Source organism: Salvelinus fontinalis, chromosome 9 (assembly GCF_029448725.1).
Source record: "Salvelinus fontinalis isolate EN_2023a chromosome 9, ASM2944872v1, whole genome shotgun sequence".
Taxonomy (NCBI): domain Eukaryota; kingdom Metazoa; phylum Chordata; class Actinopteri; order Salmoniformes; family Salmonidae; genus Salvelinus; species Salvelinus fontinalis.
Window position 1 is genome coordinate 12,676,739 of NC_074673.1, and position 19,043 is coordinate 12,695,781.

Consider the following 19,043-nt stretch of genomic DNA (forward strand, 5'->3'; position numbering starts at 1 on the left):
CCGTGAATTTGCAGCGCGCCAAATTGAAAAACAGAAATACTCATAAGAATTCATAAAACATACAAGTGTTATACATCAAAATACAGCTTAATTTATTGTTAATCCAGCCGCAGTGTCAGATTTCAAAAAGGCTTTACGGCGAAAGCAGACCATGCGATTATCTGAGGACAGCACCCCGCATACAAACACATGAAAATCATATTTCAACCAGCCAGGTGCGACCCAAAAGTCAGAAATAACGATATAATTCATGCTTTACCTTTGAAGATCTTCTTCTGTTGGCACTTCAAAATGTCCCAGAAACATCACAAATGGTCCTTTTTGTTTGATAAATTCCCTCTTTATATCCCCAAAATGTCAATTTAATTGGCGCGTTTGATTCAGAAATACACCGGTTTCAACTCGCCCAACATGCCTACAAATTATCTAATAAGTTACCTGTAGACTTGGTCCAAACATTTCAAACAACTTTCCTAATCCAAACTTAGGTACCCTAAAACGTAAATAATCAATCGAATTTAAGATGGGATGTACTGTGTTCAATACCAGACGAAAACAAAGTGAAGCGCGTTCCAGGTCTTGCGCACCAGAAGACTTGAGTCCGTCTGAGTGACACATGGAAAGAACAGGACTACTTCGCCATTTCTCAAAAGAAAAACTTCAACCATTTTTTAAAGACTGTTGACATCTAGTGGAAGCCATAGGACCTGCAACCATATTCCTATTAAAAAGTGCTTCCCATAGAAAACTAATGTAAAACAGATTGACCTCAAAAATAAATTTCCCTGGATGGATTGTGCTCAGGGTTTCGCCTGCCAAATCAGTTCTGTTATACTTACAGACATTATTCAAACAGTTTTATAAACTTCAGAGTATTTTCTATCCAAATCTACTAATAATATGCATATCCTAGCTTCTGGGCCTGAGTAGCAGGCAGTTTACTTTGGGCACGCTTTTCATTCAGATGTCAAAATACTGCTCACTAGCCTTAAGTTTTAAGGAGCCTTTTCGTCCTAGACTTGGCGCTCCGGTACCGCTTGCCGTGCGGTAGCAGGGAGAACAGTCTATGACTTGAGTGACTTAAGTCTTCGACATTTTTTGGGGCCTTTCTCCTGGATGTCAGGAAGCTTGGCCCCAGTGATGTACTGGGCCGTATGCACTACCCTCTGTAGCGCCTTCCGGTCAGATGCCGAGCAGTTGCCATACTAGGCAGTAATGCAACCGTTTAGGGTGCTCTCGATGTAGCAGCTGTATTTTTTTGAGGATTTGGGGACCCATGCCAAATCTTTTCAGTCTCCTGGGGAGGAAAAGGTGTTGTCGTGCCCTCTTCACAACTTGTCTTGGTGTGTTTGAACCATGATAGTTTGTTGGTGATGTGGACAGCAAGGAACTTGAAACTCTCAGCCCGCTCCACTTCAGTCCCGTCAATGTTAATGGGGGCGTGTTCGGCCCTCCTTTTCCTATAGTCCACGGTCAGCTCCTTTGTCTTGCTCACATTGAGGGAGGCGTTGTTGTCCTGGCACCACACTGCCAGGTCTCTGACCTCCTCCCTATAGGCTGTCTCATTGTTGTCGGTGATCAGGCCTCCCACTGTTGTCGTCAGCAAACTTAATGATGGTGTTGGAGTCGTGCTTGGCCATGCAGTTGTGGGTGAACAGGGAGTAGAGGAGGGGACTAAAAACGCACCCTTGAGAGACCGTTGTGTTGATGATCATCCCTTACCACATGGGGTTGGCCTTCAGGAAGTCCAGGATCCAGTTGCAGAGCGAGGTGTTTAGTCCCAGGGTCCTTAACTTGGTGATGAGCTTCGTGGGCACTATGGTGTTATATAGTCAATATACAGCATTCTCACATAAGTGTTTCTTTTTTCTAGTTGGGAAAGGACAGTGCGATTGAGATTGCGTCATCTGTGGAGCGGTTTACAAATTGGAGTGGGTCTAGGTTTCCTGGCATGATGGTGTTGATGTGAACCATAACCAGCCTTTCAAAGCACTTCATGGCTACCGACATGAGTGCTTAGAGGCGGTAATCATTTAGGCAGGTTACCTTCGCTATCTTGGGCACAGGGACTATGGTGGTCTGTTTGAAACATTTAGGTATTACAGACTTGGTCAGGGAGAGGTTGAAAATGTCAGTGAAGACACTTGCCAGTTGGTCCGCGCATGCTTTGAGTACACGTCTTGGTAATTCGTCTGGCCCCGTGGCTTTGTGAATGTTGAAATATTCTTATTAAATACTTTTTTCTTTACATAGTTGAATGTGCTGACAACAAACTCACACAAAAATTATCAATGGAAATCAAATTTATCAACCCATGGAGGTCTGTATTTGGAGTCAGACTCAAAATTAAAGTGGAAAACTACACTACAGGCTGATCCAACTTTGATGTAATGTCCTTAAAACAAGTCAAAATGAGGCTCAGTAGTGTGTGTGGTGCCTGTATGACCTCCCTACAACGCCTGGGCATGCTCCTGATGAGGTGGCGGATGGTCTCCTGAGGGATCTCCTCCCAGACCTGGACTAAAGCATCCGCCAACTCCTGGACAGTCTGTGGTGCAACGTGGCGTTGGTGGATGGAGCGAGACATGATGTCCCAGATGTGCTCAATTGGATTCAGGTCTGGGGAACGGGCGGGCAAGTCCATAGCATCAATGCCTTCCTCTTGCAGGAACTGCTGACACACTCCAGCCACATGAGGTCTAGCATTGTCTTGCATTAGGAGGAACCCAGGGCCAACCGCACCAGCATATGGTCTCACAAGGGGTGTGAGGATCTCATCTCGGTACCTAATGGCAGTCAGGCTACCTCTGGCGAGCACATGGAGGACTGTGCAGCCCCCCAAAGAAATGCCACCCCACACCATGACTGACCCACCGCCAAACCGGTCATGCTGGAGGATGTTGCAGGCAGCAGAACGTTCTCCACGGCGTCTCCAGACTCTGTCACGTCTGTCACATGTGCTCAGTGTGAACCTGCTTTCATCTGTGAAGAGCACAGGGCGCCAGTGGCGAATTTGCCACTCTTGGTGTTCTCTGGCAAATGCCAAAATATGTCACCTCATATTAAACATTTGAACGTTTTAGCTTCACTGTCCAAATAAATACGTAGGGGGGTGTAATTTTTTTTCTCAGGTAACATTAATAAATTTTAGCTCAATCGACATTGAAATGACTAAAACCAAATCGAACCGGTGTAGAAATGATAATGAACCTACATTTATACTCTCTTTACTCTGCCTAACTTGCTAACAGTCAAAAGAAAGCTAGATGGTCAGGGAGCATCGAAAAGCGATGGATAGAGGAAATTGACGGCGATGAAATATAATCAATGATAAGTGCGGCCCTTCTGATCTCAGGGAAGCTCGAATGTATGGGATCAATATCATGCCAAATGCATTCGCAAATGTAAATCACCAATCCACAAATATAAATCACTTTCCGCAAATGTAAATCGCCAATCCACAAATGGAAATCACTTTCCACAAACACCTTTTGATTTGTATTTGTAAATCGAGGGCCTTAAGTAAAACGACTGCCATAAAGATTTGCACAGGAGAGATATGCGCAAACCTGCAACTCCATATTTGGAAGCGCTTAGGTCACCTGACTTTTGTCAGGGATTTGACTATAAAAAAAGACGAAGTTCTCGCGCGTAGACAAGAAGTTCTCGAACAGAAAAAAAGTTATCATTGGAGAAAGCGATTTTGTAGTCGTAGAAAAAAGTTTTGTACCCATAGAAAGCCATTTCTTTAAATCGCTGCCAGCCTCTCATTCGTCCATGTTGAAGCCTGCCTTTCCAGGTGGCAGAGGTTATTGTATGGTAACCATAATATTTTAACCATGTGTGTAACCATAGTATGTCCAACGTAAATAATCGAAACCCTAGCCCTAGATTACTGTATGTTTGCAACACTATTGCGTTGTACACCCCTTTATCACCCAAATATTTGAATTAGCTGGTCAGTGTGATAGCACCACTAAATTGTGAAGGATATGTCATACATTGTAAGTGATTATAATCCATCCGCTGTCTCATGTTGCACAGATGATGAACATTAAGGAGACATAAGTATTCCTGAGGCCTCTAGCCATTTCGCCAGGTGAGGCATGCAAAAGGTAGAGGGGAGGTGTAGGATATGGGATCAGACTTTGTAAAAGTATTGCTTCCGTCCCTCTCCTCGCCCCAACCTTTTATTTTATTTATTTTTTTATTTTTTTACCGTTATTTTACCAGGTAAGTTGACTGAGAACACGTTCTCATTTGCAGCAACGACCTGGGGAATAGTTACAGGGGAGAGGAGGGGGATGAATGCGCCAATTGTAAACTGGGGATTATTAGGTGACCATGATGGTTTGAGGGCCAGATTGGGAATTTGGCCAGGACACCGGGGTTAACACCGCTACTCTTACGATAAGTGCCATGGGATCTTTAATGACCTCAGAGAGTCAGGACACCCGTTTAACGTCCCATCCGAAAGACGGCACCCTATACAGGACAGTGTCCCCAATCACTGCCCTGGGGCATTGGGATATTTTTTAGACCAGAGGAAAGAGTGCCTCCTACTGGCCCTCCAACACCACTTCCAGCAGCATCTGGTCTCCCATCCAGGGACTGACCAGGACCAACCCTGCTTAGCTTCAGAAGCAAGCCAACCTGAGCTTGAACCATGGACCTTCTGCACACATTGACAAGTCACCCTCGACGCATTGTTACCCATCGCTCCACAAAAGCTGCGGCCCTTACAGAGCAAGAGAAACACCTACTTCAAAGTCTCGAGTGACGTCACCGATTGAAACGCTATTAGTGAGCACTGCTAACTAGCTAGCCATTTCACACCGCTAACTAGCTAGCCATTTCACACCGGTTACACTCACCCCCTTCTTTCTGCAGAAACCAGTGATCCAGGTCAACAGCATCAATGGGATCAACTTTTATGGGAACAACTTTTTTTCTTGTACTACAAAACACATTCTACCATGGTTACTGTTTGTGAGAACTTGTCTACGTGTGAGAACTTCTTGTCTTTTTCTTGTTGTCATCTCTGCCAAAAGTCAGGTGACCTAAGCGCTTCCAAATATGGAGTTGCAGGTTTGCCATATCTGTCATGTTTGCTCATATCTCTCCTATGTTCCATTGATTGCATTCCAGCCGTTACAATGAGCTTGTCCTCCTGTAGCTCCTAGGTTTGTTCGAAGTCGTAGTTCAGACCAAGTGTGACCTCACTTTGACATTAGCTGTATACCTTCTAGCCATCACCGCTGTCTAGCTATTTAGGAAAGGGGGATACCTAGTCAGCTGCACAACTGAATGCATTCAACTGAAATGTGTCTTCTGTATGTAGCTAAATGCACTGAGCTAGGGCAAAGCAAAGTTAGCTTTAATACATACAGCATTTTGTTTGTGCAATGGCATGATCTGATGCCCAACTGTTGCTTCAGTTGTAGGTGGGATTTTGATGTGGTGCCAAGAGAAGCTTGCTGTCACCCTAAGGGGTTGTTGGGTAGAGGCAGTGCCACCCAGCATAGTTCAAAGGCACAGGGCACATACGATAAGTTAAGAAAAAAACAATCTCTTAGCCACACTCTTTAGATGGACACTACCCTTCAAAAGTTTTGGGTTACTTAGAAATGTTCTTGTTTTCCATGAAAACATACATGAATTGAGTTGCAACATGAATAGGAAATATAGTCAAGATGTTGCCATGGTTATACATAAAGATTTTTAATTTAAATAATAGTGTCCTTCAAACTTTGCTTTCGTCAAAGAATCCTTTATTTGCAGCAATTACAGCCTTGCAGACCTTTGGCATTCTAGTTGTCAATTTGTTGAGGTTTTCTGAAGAGATTTCACCCCATGCTTCCTGAAGCACCTCCCACAAGTTGGATTGGCTTGATGGGCACTTCTTACGTACCATACGGTCAAGCTGCTCCCACAACAGCTCAATAGGTTGAGATCCGGTGACTGTGCTGGCCACTCCATTATAGACAGAATTCCAGCTGACTACTTCTTCCCTAAATAGTTCTTGCATAGTTTGGATCTGTGCTTTGGGTCATTGTCCTCTTGTAGGAGGAAATTGGCTCCAATTAAGCGCAGTCCACAGGGTTTGGCATGGCTTTGCAAAATGGAGTGATAGCCTTCCTTCAAGATCCCTTTTATACTGTAAAAATCTCCCACTTTACCACCACCAAAGCACCCCCAGACCATCACATTGCCTCCACCATGCTTGACAGATGGCATCAAGCACTCCTCCAGCATCTATTCATTTGGTCTGCGTCTCACGAATGTTCTTCTTTGTGATCAGAACACCTCAAACTTAGATTTGTCTGTCCATCACACTTTTTTCCAATCTTCCTCTGTCCAGTGTCTGTGTTCTTTTGCCCATCTTAATATTTTATTTTTATTGGCCAGTCTGGCTTTTTCTTTGCAATTCTGCCTAGAAGGCCAGCATCCCGGAGTCGGCTCTTCACTGTTGACGTTGAGACTGGTGTTTTGCGGATACTATTTAATGAAGCTGCCAGTTGAGGACTTGTGAGGCGTCTGTTTCTCAAACTAGACACTCTAATGTACATGTCCTCTTGCTCAGTTGTGCACCGGGGCCTCCCACTCCTCTTTCTATTCTGGTTAGAGCCAGTTTGGGCTGTTCTGTGAAGGGAGTAGTACACAGCGTTGTACGAGATCTCCAGTTTCTTGGCAATTTCTCGCATGGAATAGCCTTAATTTCTCAGAACAAGAATAGACTGACGAGTTTCAGAAGAAAGGGCCATTTTGAGCCTGTAATCGAACCCACAAATGCTGATCCTCCAGATACTCAACTAGTCTAAAGGCCAGTTTTATTGCTTCTTTAATCAGGACAACCGTTTTCAGCCGTGCTAACATTATTGCAAAATGGTTTTCTAATGATCAATTAGCCTTTTAAAATTATAAACTTGCATTAGCTAACACAACGTGCCATTGGAGTACAGGAGTGATGGTTACTGATAATGGGCCTCTGTACGCCTATGTAGATATTCCACAAAAAATCTGCCGTTTCCAGCTACAATAGTCATATACAATATTAACCATGTCTACACTGTATTTCTGATACATTTTTGTTATTTTAATGGACAAAAAAATTGCTTTTCTTTCAAAATCAAGGACATTTCTAAGTGACCCCAAACTTTTGAACGGTAGTGTATGCACCCGATAAGGGTGACGTAATAAAATGTGACTCAGGCAGCATAAACTGTGTAAATATTATTGCCATTCTTCCCATCGCATCTATTTATACAAACTGTGACTAAGGCTGGGCTGTTAACCAAATTTAATAGATACCGGTATTGATGCACTGACCGGTTTGGATTTTTACTTTACCTTCGTTACATAATGGTATTTCAATGTTTGTTTAAGGTAATATAAATGTGATAACTGAATGATGAAACTAAAACAATTATGGCAACTGTTCTTACAGCCAGTAAGAGACTGCTAACAGTTGAGAACTGCTACAAAAGCTGTATCGCTTTTAGACAAACCGCGCTGGCACTTTTTTGCCATTTATCTTGCCTGTGAGGCAGGTGGGTGCCAAAGCACGTTAGGAATCACGTTTGTGACGAAAGTAAGAACTGCCATCTTTTAGTCTTCCCATCCGGCGCCGAGAGATGGTCGCCTTGCTTCGCGTTCTTAGGAAACTATGCAGTATTTTGTTTTTTTAATGTATTATTTCTTACGCTGTTACCCCAGGAAATCTTAAGTCTTATTACATACAGCCGGGAGGAACTATTGGATATAAGAGCAACGTCAACTTACCAACATTATGAACAGGATCACGACTTTCCCGAAGCGGGTCCTCTGTTTGGTCCACCACCCAGGACAATGGATCAGATCCCAGCAGGCGACCCAAAACAACGGCGCCACAGAAGGGGCAGACGGAGCGGTCTTCTGGTCAGGCTCCGTAGATGGGCACATCGTCCACCGCTCCCGAGTATACTACTTGCCAATGTCCAGTCTCTTGACAACAAGGTAGACGAAATCCGAGCAAGGGTTGACTTCCAGAGAGACATCAGAGATTGCAACATTCTCTGCTTCACGGAAACATGGCTCACTCGGGATACGTTATCAGAGTCGGTACAGCCACTTGGTTTCTTCACGCATCGTACCGACAGAAACAAACATCTCTCTGGTAAGAAGGGCGGGGTGTATGCCTTATGATTAACGAGTCGTGGTGTGATCATAACAACATACAGGAACTCAAGTCCTTTTGTTCACCTGACCTAGAATTCCTTACAATCAAATGCCGACCGCATTATCTACCAAGATAATTATTTTCGATTATAATCACAGTCGTGTATATCCTCTCCCCCAAGCAGACACCTCGACGGCCCTGACAGAACGTCATTGGACTCTATGTAAACTGGAAACCACATATCCTGAGGCTGCATTTACTGTAGCTGGGGATTTTAACAAGGCTAATCTGAAAACAAGGCTCCATAAATTCTTTCAGCATATCGAATGTGCGACCCGGGCTAGCAAAATTCTGGATCATTGTTACTCTAACTTCCGCGACACATACAAAGCCCTCCCTCGCCCTCCTTTCGGCAAATCTGACCACAACTCCATTTGTTGCTCCCAGCCTATAGACAGAAACTAAAACAGGAAACGCCCTTGCTCAGGTCTGTTCAACGCTGGTCCGACCAATCTGATTCCACTCTTCAAGATTGCTGCGATCACGTGGACTGGGATATGTTCTGGATAGTGTCGAACAACAACATTAATGTGTAGGGTGATTCGGTGAGTGAGTTAATTAGCAAGTGCATCGGTGATGTTGTACCCACGGCGACTATTAAAACTTTCCCCAACCAGAAACCATAGATTGATGGCAGTATTCGCGCAAACTGAAAGTGCGAACCACTGCTTTTAATCAGGGCAAGGCGACCGGAAACATGACCGAATACAAAGTGTAGCTATTCCCTCCGCAAGGCAATCAAACAAGCTAAGCGTCAGTATAGAGCAAAGTTGAGTCGCAATTCAACGGCTCAGGCACGAGAGGTATGTGGCAGGGTCTACAGTCAATCGCGGATTACAAAAAGAAAACCAGCCCCGTCGCGGACCCCGATGTCTTGCTCCCAGACAAACTAAACAACTTCTTTGCTCGCTTTGAGGACAATACAGTGCCACCGACAGGGCCCGCTACCAAAACATGTGGGCTCTCCTTCACCGCAGCCAGCGTGAGTAAAACATTTAAACGTGTTAACCCTCGCAAGGCTGCCGGCCCAGACGGCATCCCTAGCCGTGTCCTCAGAGCATGCGCAGACCAGCTAGCTGGTGTGTTTGCGGGCATATTCAATCAATCCCTATCCCAGTCTGCTGTTCCCATATGCTTCAATAGGGCCACCGTTGTTCCTGCTCCCAAGAAAGCTAAGGTAACTGAGCTAAATGACTATTGCCCTGTAGCACTCACGTTCGTCATCATGAAGTGCTTTGAGAGACTAGTCAAGGATCATATCACCTCCACCCTACTTGACACCTTAGACCCACTCCAATTTGCTTACCGCCCCAATAGGTCCACAGACGACCAATCACACTGCACACTGCCCTAACCCATCTGGACAAGAGGAATACCTATGTAAAAATGCTGTTCATCAACTACAGCTCAGAATTTAACACCATAGTACCCTCCAAACTCGTCATTAAGCTCAAGACCCTGGGTCTCGACCCCGCCCTGTGCAACTAAGTCCTGGACTTTCTGACGGGACGCCCCCAGGTGGTGAGGGAAGGAAACAACGTCTCCACCCCGCTGATCCTCAACACTGGGGCCCCACAAGGGCGTGTTCTCATCCCTCTCCTGTACTCCCTGTTCACTCATGACTGCGTGGCCATGCACGCCTCCAACTCAATTATCAAGTTTGCAAACAACACTACAGTGGTAGGCTTGATTACCAACAACGAAGAGATGGCCTTCAGGGAGGAGGTGAGGGCCCTCGGAGTGTAGTGTCAGGAAAATAACCTCACACTCGATGTCAACAAATCAATGATCATGGACTTCAGGAAACAGCAGAGGGAGCACCCCCCTATCCTTATCCACACCAACGAGACAGTAGTGGAGAAGGTGGAAAGTTTTAAGTTCATCGGCGTACAAATCACGGACAAACTGAAATGGTCCACCCACACCGACAGCGTCGTGAAGAAGGCGCAGCAGCTCCTCTTCAACCTCAGGAGGCTGAAGAAATTTGGCTTGTCACCAAAAACACTTTCATACCTTTACAGATGCACAATCGAGAGCATCCTGTCGGGTATCACCGCCTGGTACGGCAACTGCTCCGCCCACAACCGTGAGGCTCTCCAGAGGGTAGTGAGGTCTGCACAACGCATCACCGGGGGCAAACTACCTGCCCTCCAGGACACCTACACCACCCGATGTCACAGGAAGGCCAAAAAGTGCATCAAGGACAACAACCACCCGAGCCACTGCCTGTTCACCCCGCTATCATCCAGAAGGCGAGGTCAGTACAGGTGCATCAAAGCTGGGACCGAGAGACTGAAAAACAGCTTCTATCTCAAGGCCATCAGACTGTTAAACAGCCATCACTAACATTGAGTGGCTGCTGCCAACATATTGACTCAAATCTCTAGCCACTTTAATAATAAAAAAATTGATGTAATAAATATATCACTAGTCACTTTAAACAATGCCACTTTATATAATGTTTACATACCCTACATTACTCATCTCATATGTTAATACTGTACTCTATACCGTCTACTGCATCTTGCCTATGCCGTTCGGCAAACGCTCATCCATATATTTATATGTACATATTCTAATTCCTTTACTATTGTGTGTATGAGGTAGTTGTTGTGAAACTGTTAGATTACTTGTTAGATATTACTGAATGGTCGGAACTAGAAGCACAAGCATTTCGCTGCACTCGCATTAACATCTGCTAACCATGTGTGTGACCAATAAAATTTGATTTGATTTAAATAATTGTTCTGATAAAGGAAAAGTAACTTTTCCCACAAAATAGAGGCATACAACGACAAAACAAAGGTTTTACAGTGTGGAAATGATAACGAATGAGTGAAGGAATTGCAGAAATAGATAAATGCAGAAACCTATTTTTGGTTAAAGTTTGATTACACAGTATAAAACTATCAGAAGAGTGAAAACCCCATTAAAATCACTTACAATGTATTTATTCCCACCCTAAGGGTCATGCACTACTTATGAAGCATATTTATAACTTTTATTCTACATAAAATACTGTCAAAAATGTTTAAAAAAATATTGTGATGTGCTGGATGAGTGTGTCCCACCTTCAACTACTAACCATTGGAACGCCTTTATTAACAAATCACACCTACCTCCAGCTAAATAAACAATTACTGTTATACCCTAACTGATATTCCTGTGTGTGTGTGTGTGTGTGTGTGTGTTCCGTCTGTCTGTGTGTGTGTGTGTGTGTTCCGTCTGTGTGTGCTCTCCAGGTGAGCCCAGGTTCCGTCCGGAGGCCAATCGTCGTTTCCTAACCTACGTCCAGGAGGAGCCAGATGACGCCAACGGCTACTTCAACCTGGGCATGCTGGCCATGGACGCCAACGAGAACACTGCGGCCGAGCGCTGGATGAAGGAGGCCATCCGTCTACAGACAGGCTTCCGTAGCGCCCTCTTCAACCTGGCCCTGCTCTACTCGCAGTCCCGACGGGAGCTGGATGCCCTGCCTGTATTAGATGAGCTGCTGCGCCACCATCCAGAGCATGTTAAAGGTTTGATTCTCAAGGGGGATATCCTGATGAACCACAAGAAGGACACCCAAGGGGCCAAGGTCTGCTTCCAGAGGATCCTCCATATGGACCCCACCAACGTGCAGGGGAAACACAACCTGTGTGTGGTCTACTTTGAGGAGCGAGACCTGCCGAGAGCGGAGCTCTGCCTGGAGGAAACTCTGGCCCTGGCGCCCCATGAGGAGTATGTGCGTCGCCACCTGGGCATTGTGCGCAGTAAGATGGCCGCCATGTCCGTGGCAGGGCAGCCGCTGAGCCCAGCGTCAGCAGAGGGCGCAGCTACGCCATCCATGAAGGAGGAAAAGAAGGGGGGAGGAGGAAAGGAAGAGGAGGAAGGGAGGGGAGCCACTGGCAGCGCTGGGGCCGGGAGTAAGAAGAATGTGCGGAAATCCTCATCGGCAGAAAGCCTCAGCGGTGGCGGCAACAGCCAATCAGAGCTTCTGGACGACGGCCAGGCTGATAAGCAGCAGCGGACTAAGAGTAAATCCACAAAAGAGATTAAAGACATAGAAAAGAAACGGGCGGCCGCCTTGAAGAGACTGGAGGAGATTGAGCGCATATTAAGCGGCGATTAACCTTGTTGTTATTTACCGCAGTGCAGGACTACTTTTTTATAGAGCTAGTTACAGCTCCTGAATCACAGATGTGATGCGTCCCAAATGGCACCCTATTCCCTATATCAGCAGGCAAGGCCCCTTGCACCACTTTTGACCAGGGCCCATAGGGTAGTAGCCCATAGTAGTGCACTATATAATAATTAGGGTGGCATTTCAGACACAGCCATAAAGATGTTTTGGTTTTCATAAACAAATGTCCTCCTCACTTCATCATGCATGCTTTAACTCCTTTGATTGTTTGTTTGTTTTGTTTATCATGTTTACAGGCTGCCCTACCTACTGCGTCCCCTTACAGGCTGCCCTACCTGCTGCGTCCCCTTACAGGCTGCCCTACCTGCTGCGTCCCCTTACAGGCTGCCCTACCTGCTGTGTCCCTTTATTTTAACACCATTGCAAAAATCAAAAAGGGATATTTTTTTCTGCACAGCAAAAGAAAAGCACAGTCTAGTTTTTAAAAAATCTCCACTACAGGTGCAAAACCCTATGTGTTGGTTTTTCTGAATGCCATTTTATCGTAATTATTAATGCTTGTTTGATTTGCTACGTTTACTAGCCAACTTGTTGATCACTGGATTTTATTCGATTTTTGTGTGACTCACTCACCTTTTTTTTCTTTTTTTTTTGGAATGATTGCATCACAAACAATTTAAGGAAATGACATAAAGAACACTACATGGCCCACTTCAGGCAGGCAGGATCTCTGTATGTTTGCATCTCCAAATAACCCATTACTACAGCTGCTGCATCTGCATATTACACTGCATTACACCCCACGGTGCAGACAGGCGCCAAGCCCCGCCATTTACTATTTTCCCTTATTGATCCCACCCTGTGCTTCCTGTTTTCCACGCCGTCAGTGTTGCACTGCTCATAGCAAGGCCCTTATCTTACAGTGATGCCATTTGGAGCTGTTGTCTCATATTCAACCCCCACACACCCACCCACACACACCAACCGACCCGCCACAAGACAGGTGTATGGTTTCCTGTTTGTTACCTCAGAGCATATTAGTCTTCACGTATCATCATACTGTATATCTTATTTCAGTAATAACAGCATTGTTTGTGTGAGGATTGACATATGCTCCCCCCTCCTCAACCCTCTCTCCCCTCCACCCTCTCCACCTCTCTCCTCCTCCACCTCTTTCCCCCCTCACCCCTCCCATGTTCTTCCTCAAGCTGTGCCATGTGTTTCTCATTTACACCAGAAGATTCCTCAATGAGAGATGATTTCACAGCACACTTCTTGTACTGAACTGGGCCCGTTTTTTCAAAAGCATTTTAAGGCTAAGTTCCTTAGAATCCTCTTTCTTTTACTCTTGTTCAATCTCCCTCTGCAGCTCACATCGTTGACCTTGTTCTCTCTCTTGCGCGCGCTCTCTCGCCCTGTTTCTCGCTTTCTCTCTCCATCTCATGAACATAAAGTCTAACACATACAGTGAATGTAATAAATATCACTAGATTTTCCCACACTTGTCTTGCTCTTGTGCTCATCTGCAACCATCCGAATAATGTTTTTCAACATTGGATTGTGCTACCGTTTGATGCTATCTAGATTTTCTTTGGCTGTCATTCTCTTGGACACGAAAATTGGCGTTGAGTTGGAATTACCTGGAATTTCATTGTTCTTGTTTGATGATCTAGAGACTTGTTACGGACCTATGAGGAAACAAAAAGCAATTATTCTAGCTTATTGTTTAGCTTTTATCACCTTATTTAACCCCTCAGTGTACTGTGATGTTTTGTATCCTGGTGATTAGTTAGACAGATACTGTAATGTGCAGTGTCAATCTGTTCCTTTCTCTTCACACTAACTAAATGGTGACTGTGTGTCCATCTGTTAACCGATAGGACAAATCAACCATTTCTGTCCGTAACCATTACTCAAATAGAAAATCTGGTAACAACATAAATGAGAAACATTGTCAGTGTAATATGATGGTTGGCCTGGGGCCTACGCCACACGTATGACCCCTTAACTCTAAAAGCATTTTCAACATGATCATTCATTACTTATCATTGAGCTCCTAAAAAACAACGTATTGTGCTAGTTAGTGTTTGTGTGCAGATGCATGTACATTTTTAACATGCACTGTAAGCTCTCAGTACTGTCGTTGTTTGCCACTTGAAATATATGGTACGTTTAGCATAGCTATATTTTATCATGCAATACAAGTGCTCTGAAAGTGTTACAATTGTAATCAATCAAGAGTGTTGAAAACATACCTTTAAAGAACTGTCTCGACTGTAATGATATCAGTTGTACAGAGCACATTAGTCAATCAGCCACTAAGATAGCCAACTAACACTTCAAATATTTTTAATCACCATATTTATCACTTTGGGCCTATATGTTCACCTGCAATTGAATTGATAAATTAATCATTTTTCATTGAACTACTTTTGTATGGTAACCAAAAACATTTTAATTTTTAAAGGTATATCCCTTTTTGTAATAGCAGCCCAGATGTTGTGTTGACTCCTGGGTGGGTGATGGTAGTGGAGGGTTCAGGGTTGTGTTGACTCCTGGGTGGGTGATGGTAGTGGAGGGTTCAGGGTTGTGGTTTTCAAATAAAGGCTGTTTACTTTACGACTGCATCTCACCTCTACATGTGTTATTTTTTGGTAACAGCTAGTCTCCCTAGGCACACCAGTTGCCCTCCACATTTAAGAATGTTCCGGCATACCTAGGTCTGGGGTTTCTGAAACTAGCTAACAGGATGTGCTACAGATGGTCTGAGGTAAAAAAAAAAAAAATAAAAAAAAAAAAAAAATGGTATGGTCACATTACACCAGTAATAGCACCAGGGAATTCTCACTGTGCCTAGCCCTGCTTCCTCTGACAGCTTGGTCATTGAGTAGGGGTGGTTGCAATCTATGGTGTATTATGCGTGCATGTAGTAATACATTCTTCTTGGGAGTGCTAGACATATTCATGAGGGAGCTTCATCTCCTAGCAAGCCTCTCCCTGGAGCCACCCATGCACTACACAGGCCTAGTCCAGAAACAACTCCTAGCCCTCACTTCTGGCACTGGCCCCTAGGCACTTCATGTAGTAATATGGTAGCAGCTCAACCTTGTTCTCTGATTTCAGTTCTGTTTTTATCAGCGGGAGGTAAGGTTAAAGTACACAAAATCAGTAGGATTAATGATCAAATCAATATTTTATTAATATTAAGGTAGGTTAAATAAAACTTGATTACATGCTCAGGCTCCAACCTGATTAGGGTGGAGGCAGTGAGGTAACACGGCACATTGCTGTACTCAACTCTTACTGTTTGGCTCAGTTTCAAACCCACTTCCTCTTGAGTCTCACCTAAGTCGATTGGCACTCAACATGATGTATTTCTGGTATAGGAGGCAAGGGTGCAAGGTAGACCACTGCGGTGGTGGAATGACAAGAAGGACGTAGGCAGACAAAGTGCTTTCCCATGCAACTATAGACCTTTGCTTACAAAGTGAGAAATAAGCTGTATAATAACTTACAGGATGACGAATTGTACATCAATCATTGAGTAACAGCAATGTATACCCAACCACCATCCTCTCTGATTTAAGATTGAGGGAGTTTTACATCCAACATACTATGTACCGTCACACAGAATATTATTTGGTACCTGATAATGAAGGCTGATAATGTTTTGTGTGCATAATCCCATAATATGAATAGTCAATTGAATTTAGTCATTTTCAAGTAGCTTAAAGGGGTTTCCATAGTAGGGCCAAAATCACCTCATCCACTTACCACGTGTCCATGTAAACAATAAAGGCTTATAACCAGGGTAGGAACTGCTGCAACATGACCATGACATTGAATAATGGTTTCTTCACATTATGTAATATGAATAAACTGTTGAAAACATTGTTCGGTTTGACACGTTAGAAAGTCTAAATGGGAATGGAAATCTACAAAGTGATAAAGAGGATTTCATAAAATCCTCACATGGGAACAGTACTGACAGAAGAATCTAGTATATCCATAAATATGTGGTGAATATAAGCAGTGTAACTAAAAGAGCTATATCGACAATACAGTATTTAACACACAGTACAACACCCCCATGGGAAACTTGATAGAATTGCAGGAACTTCACTTCCGGACCAGAGTCCAAGGACACAAAGACATTAAATACATTTTTTATTTAAAAAGCATTGTAATGTCAGAACAAATCCAATTAACTCAAATAGCACTGTAACAGTAATCCAATTAACCCATATAGCACTGTAACGGTAATCCAATTAGCCCATATAGCACTGTAACGGTAATCCAATTAGCCCATATAGCACTGTAACGGTAATCCAATTAGCCCATATAGCACTGTAACGGTAATCCAATTAGCCCATATAGCACTGTAACGGTAATCCAATTAGCCCATATAGCACTGTAACGGTAATCCAATTAGCCCATATAGCACTGTAACGGTAATCCAATTAGCCCATATAGCACTGTGACGGTAATCCAATTAGCCCATATAGCACTGTAACGGTAATCCAATTAGCCCATATAGCACTGTAACAGTAATCCAATTAACCCATATAGCACTGTAACGGTAATCCAATTAGCCCATATAGCACTGTAACGGTAATCCAATTAGCCCATATAGCACTGTAACGGTAATCCAATTAGCCCATATAGCACTGTAACGGTAATCCAATTAGCCCATATAGCACTGTAACGGTAATCCAATTAGCCCATATAGCACTGTAACGGTAATCCAATTAGCCCATATAGCACTGTAACGGTAATCCAATTAGCCCATATAGCACTGTAACGGTAATCCAATTAGCCCATATAGCACTGTAACGGTAATCCAATTAGCCCATATAGCACTGTAACGGTAATCCAATTAGCCCATATAGCACTGTAACGGTAATCCAATTAACCCATATAGCACTGTAACGGTAATCCAATTAGCCCATATAGCACTGTAACGGTAATCCAATTAGCCCATATAGCACTGTAACGGTAATCCAATTAGCCCATATAGCACTGTAACGGTAATCCAATTAGCCCATATAGCACTGTAACGGTAATCCAATTAGCCCATATAGCACTGTAACGGTAATCCAATTAGCCCATATAGCACTGTAACGGTAATCCAATTAGCCCATATAGCACTGTAACGGTAATCCAATTAGCCCATATAGCACTGTAACGGTAATCCAATTAGCCCATATAGCACTGTAACGGTAATCCAATTAGCCCGTATAGCACTGTAACGGTAATCCAATTAGCCCGTATAGCACTGTAACGGTAATCCAATTAGCCCGTATAGCACTGTAACGGTAATCCAATTAGCCCATATAGCACTGTAACGGTAATCCAATTAGCCCATATAGCACTGTAACGGTAATCTAAATGCAATCTATATGTACAGTGCATTCAGAAAGTATTCAGAACCCTTGATTTTTTTCCCCACATTTTATGTTACAGCCTTATTCTAAAATGTATTAAATTACTGTTATCTCTCATCAATCTACACACAACACCCCATAATGATGAAGCGATTTTTTTGTTGAAATTTTAGCAAATAAAAAATATACAATACCGTTCAAAAGTTTTGGGTCACTTAGAAATGTCCTTGTTTTCCATGAAGACATACATAAAATGAGTTGCAACATGAATAGGAAATATAGTCAAGCCGTTTTTTATTATTTATTTCACCTCTATTATTTCATCTTTATTCACCTTTATACGTTAACAAGGTTATAAATAAAGATTTTTAATTGAAATTATAGTGTCCTTCAAACTTTGCTTTCGTTAAAGAATCCTTCATTTGCAGCAATTACAGCCCTGCAGACCTTTGGCGTTCTAGTTGTCAATTTGTTGAAGTAATCTGAAGAGATTTCACCCCATGCTTTCTGAAGCACCTCCCGGAAGTTGGATTGGCTTGATGGCCACTTTTTACGTACCATACAGTCAAACTGCTCCCACAACAGCTCAATAGGTTGAGATCCGGTGACTGTCTTCCATTATAGACAGAATTACAGCTGACTTTTTCTTCCCTAAATAGTTCTTGCATAGTTTGGAGCTGTGCTTTGGGTCATTGTCCTGTTGTAGGAGGAAATTCCCTCCAATTAAACACGGGGTATAGTATTGCATGGCTTTGCAAAATGGAGTTATAGCCTTCCTTCTTCAAGATCCCTTTTATCCTGTAAAAATCTCCCACTTTACCACCACCAAAGCGCCCCCAGACCATCACATTGCCTCCACCATGCTTGACGGATGGCGTCAAGCACTCCTCCAGCATCTTTTCATTTGGTCTGCGTCTCACAGATGTTCTTCTTTGTGATCCGAACACCTCAAACTTAGATTTGTCTATCCATCACACTTTTTTCCAATCTTCCTCTGTCCAGTGTCTGTGTTCTTTTGCCCATCTTAATCTTCTCTTTTTATTGGCCAGTCTGGCTTTTTCTTTGCAATTCTGCCTAGAAGGCCAGCATCCCGGAGTCGGCTCTTCACTGTTGACGTTGACACTGGTGTTTTGCAGGTACTAGTGAGACGTCTGTTTCTCAAACTAGACACTACACTCTAATGTACAGTCGTGGCCAAAAGTTTTGACAAATTACACAAATATTAATTTTCACAAAGTCTGCTGCCTCAGTTTGTATGATGGCAATTTGCATATACTCCAGAATGTTATGAAGAGTGATCAGATGAATTGCAATT

General features: G+C 43.6%; 1 protein-coding gene across 1 annotated transcript in view; it reads left to right on the forward strand.

Annotated features, from left to right (window-relative positions):
- The window catches only part of tmtc3 (transmembrane O-mannosyltransferase targeting cadherins 3), a 136,194-nt gene extending 121,223 nt beyond the window's left edge, over window positions 1-14,971 (forward strand). Inside the window, exon 14 of the mRNA XM_055933430.1 lies at window positions 11,461-14,971. Coding sequence (XP_055789405.1) covers window positions 11,461-12,332 — 872 coding nt within the window. The 3' untranslated portion in view covers window positions 12,333-14,971. The remainder of the gene's footprint in view (window positions 1-11,460) is intronic.
- Window positions 14,972-19,043: the final 4,072 nt, after the last annotated feature.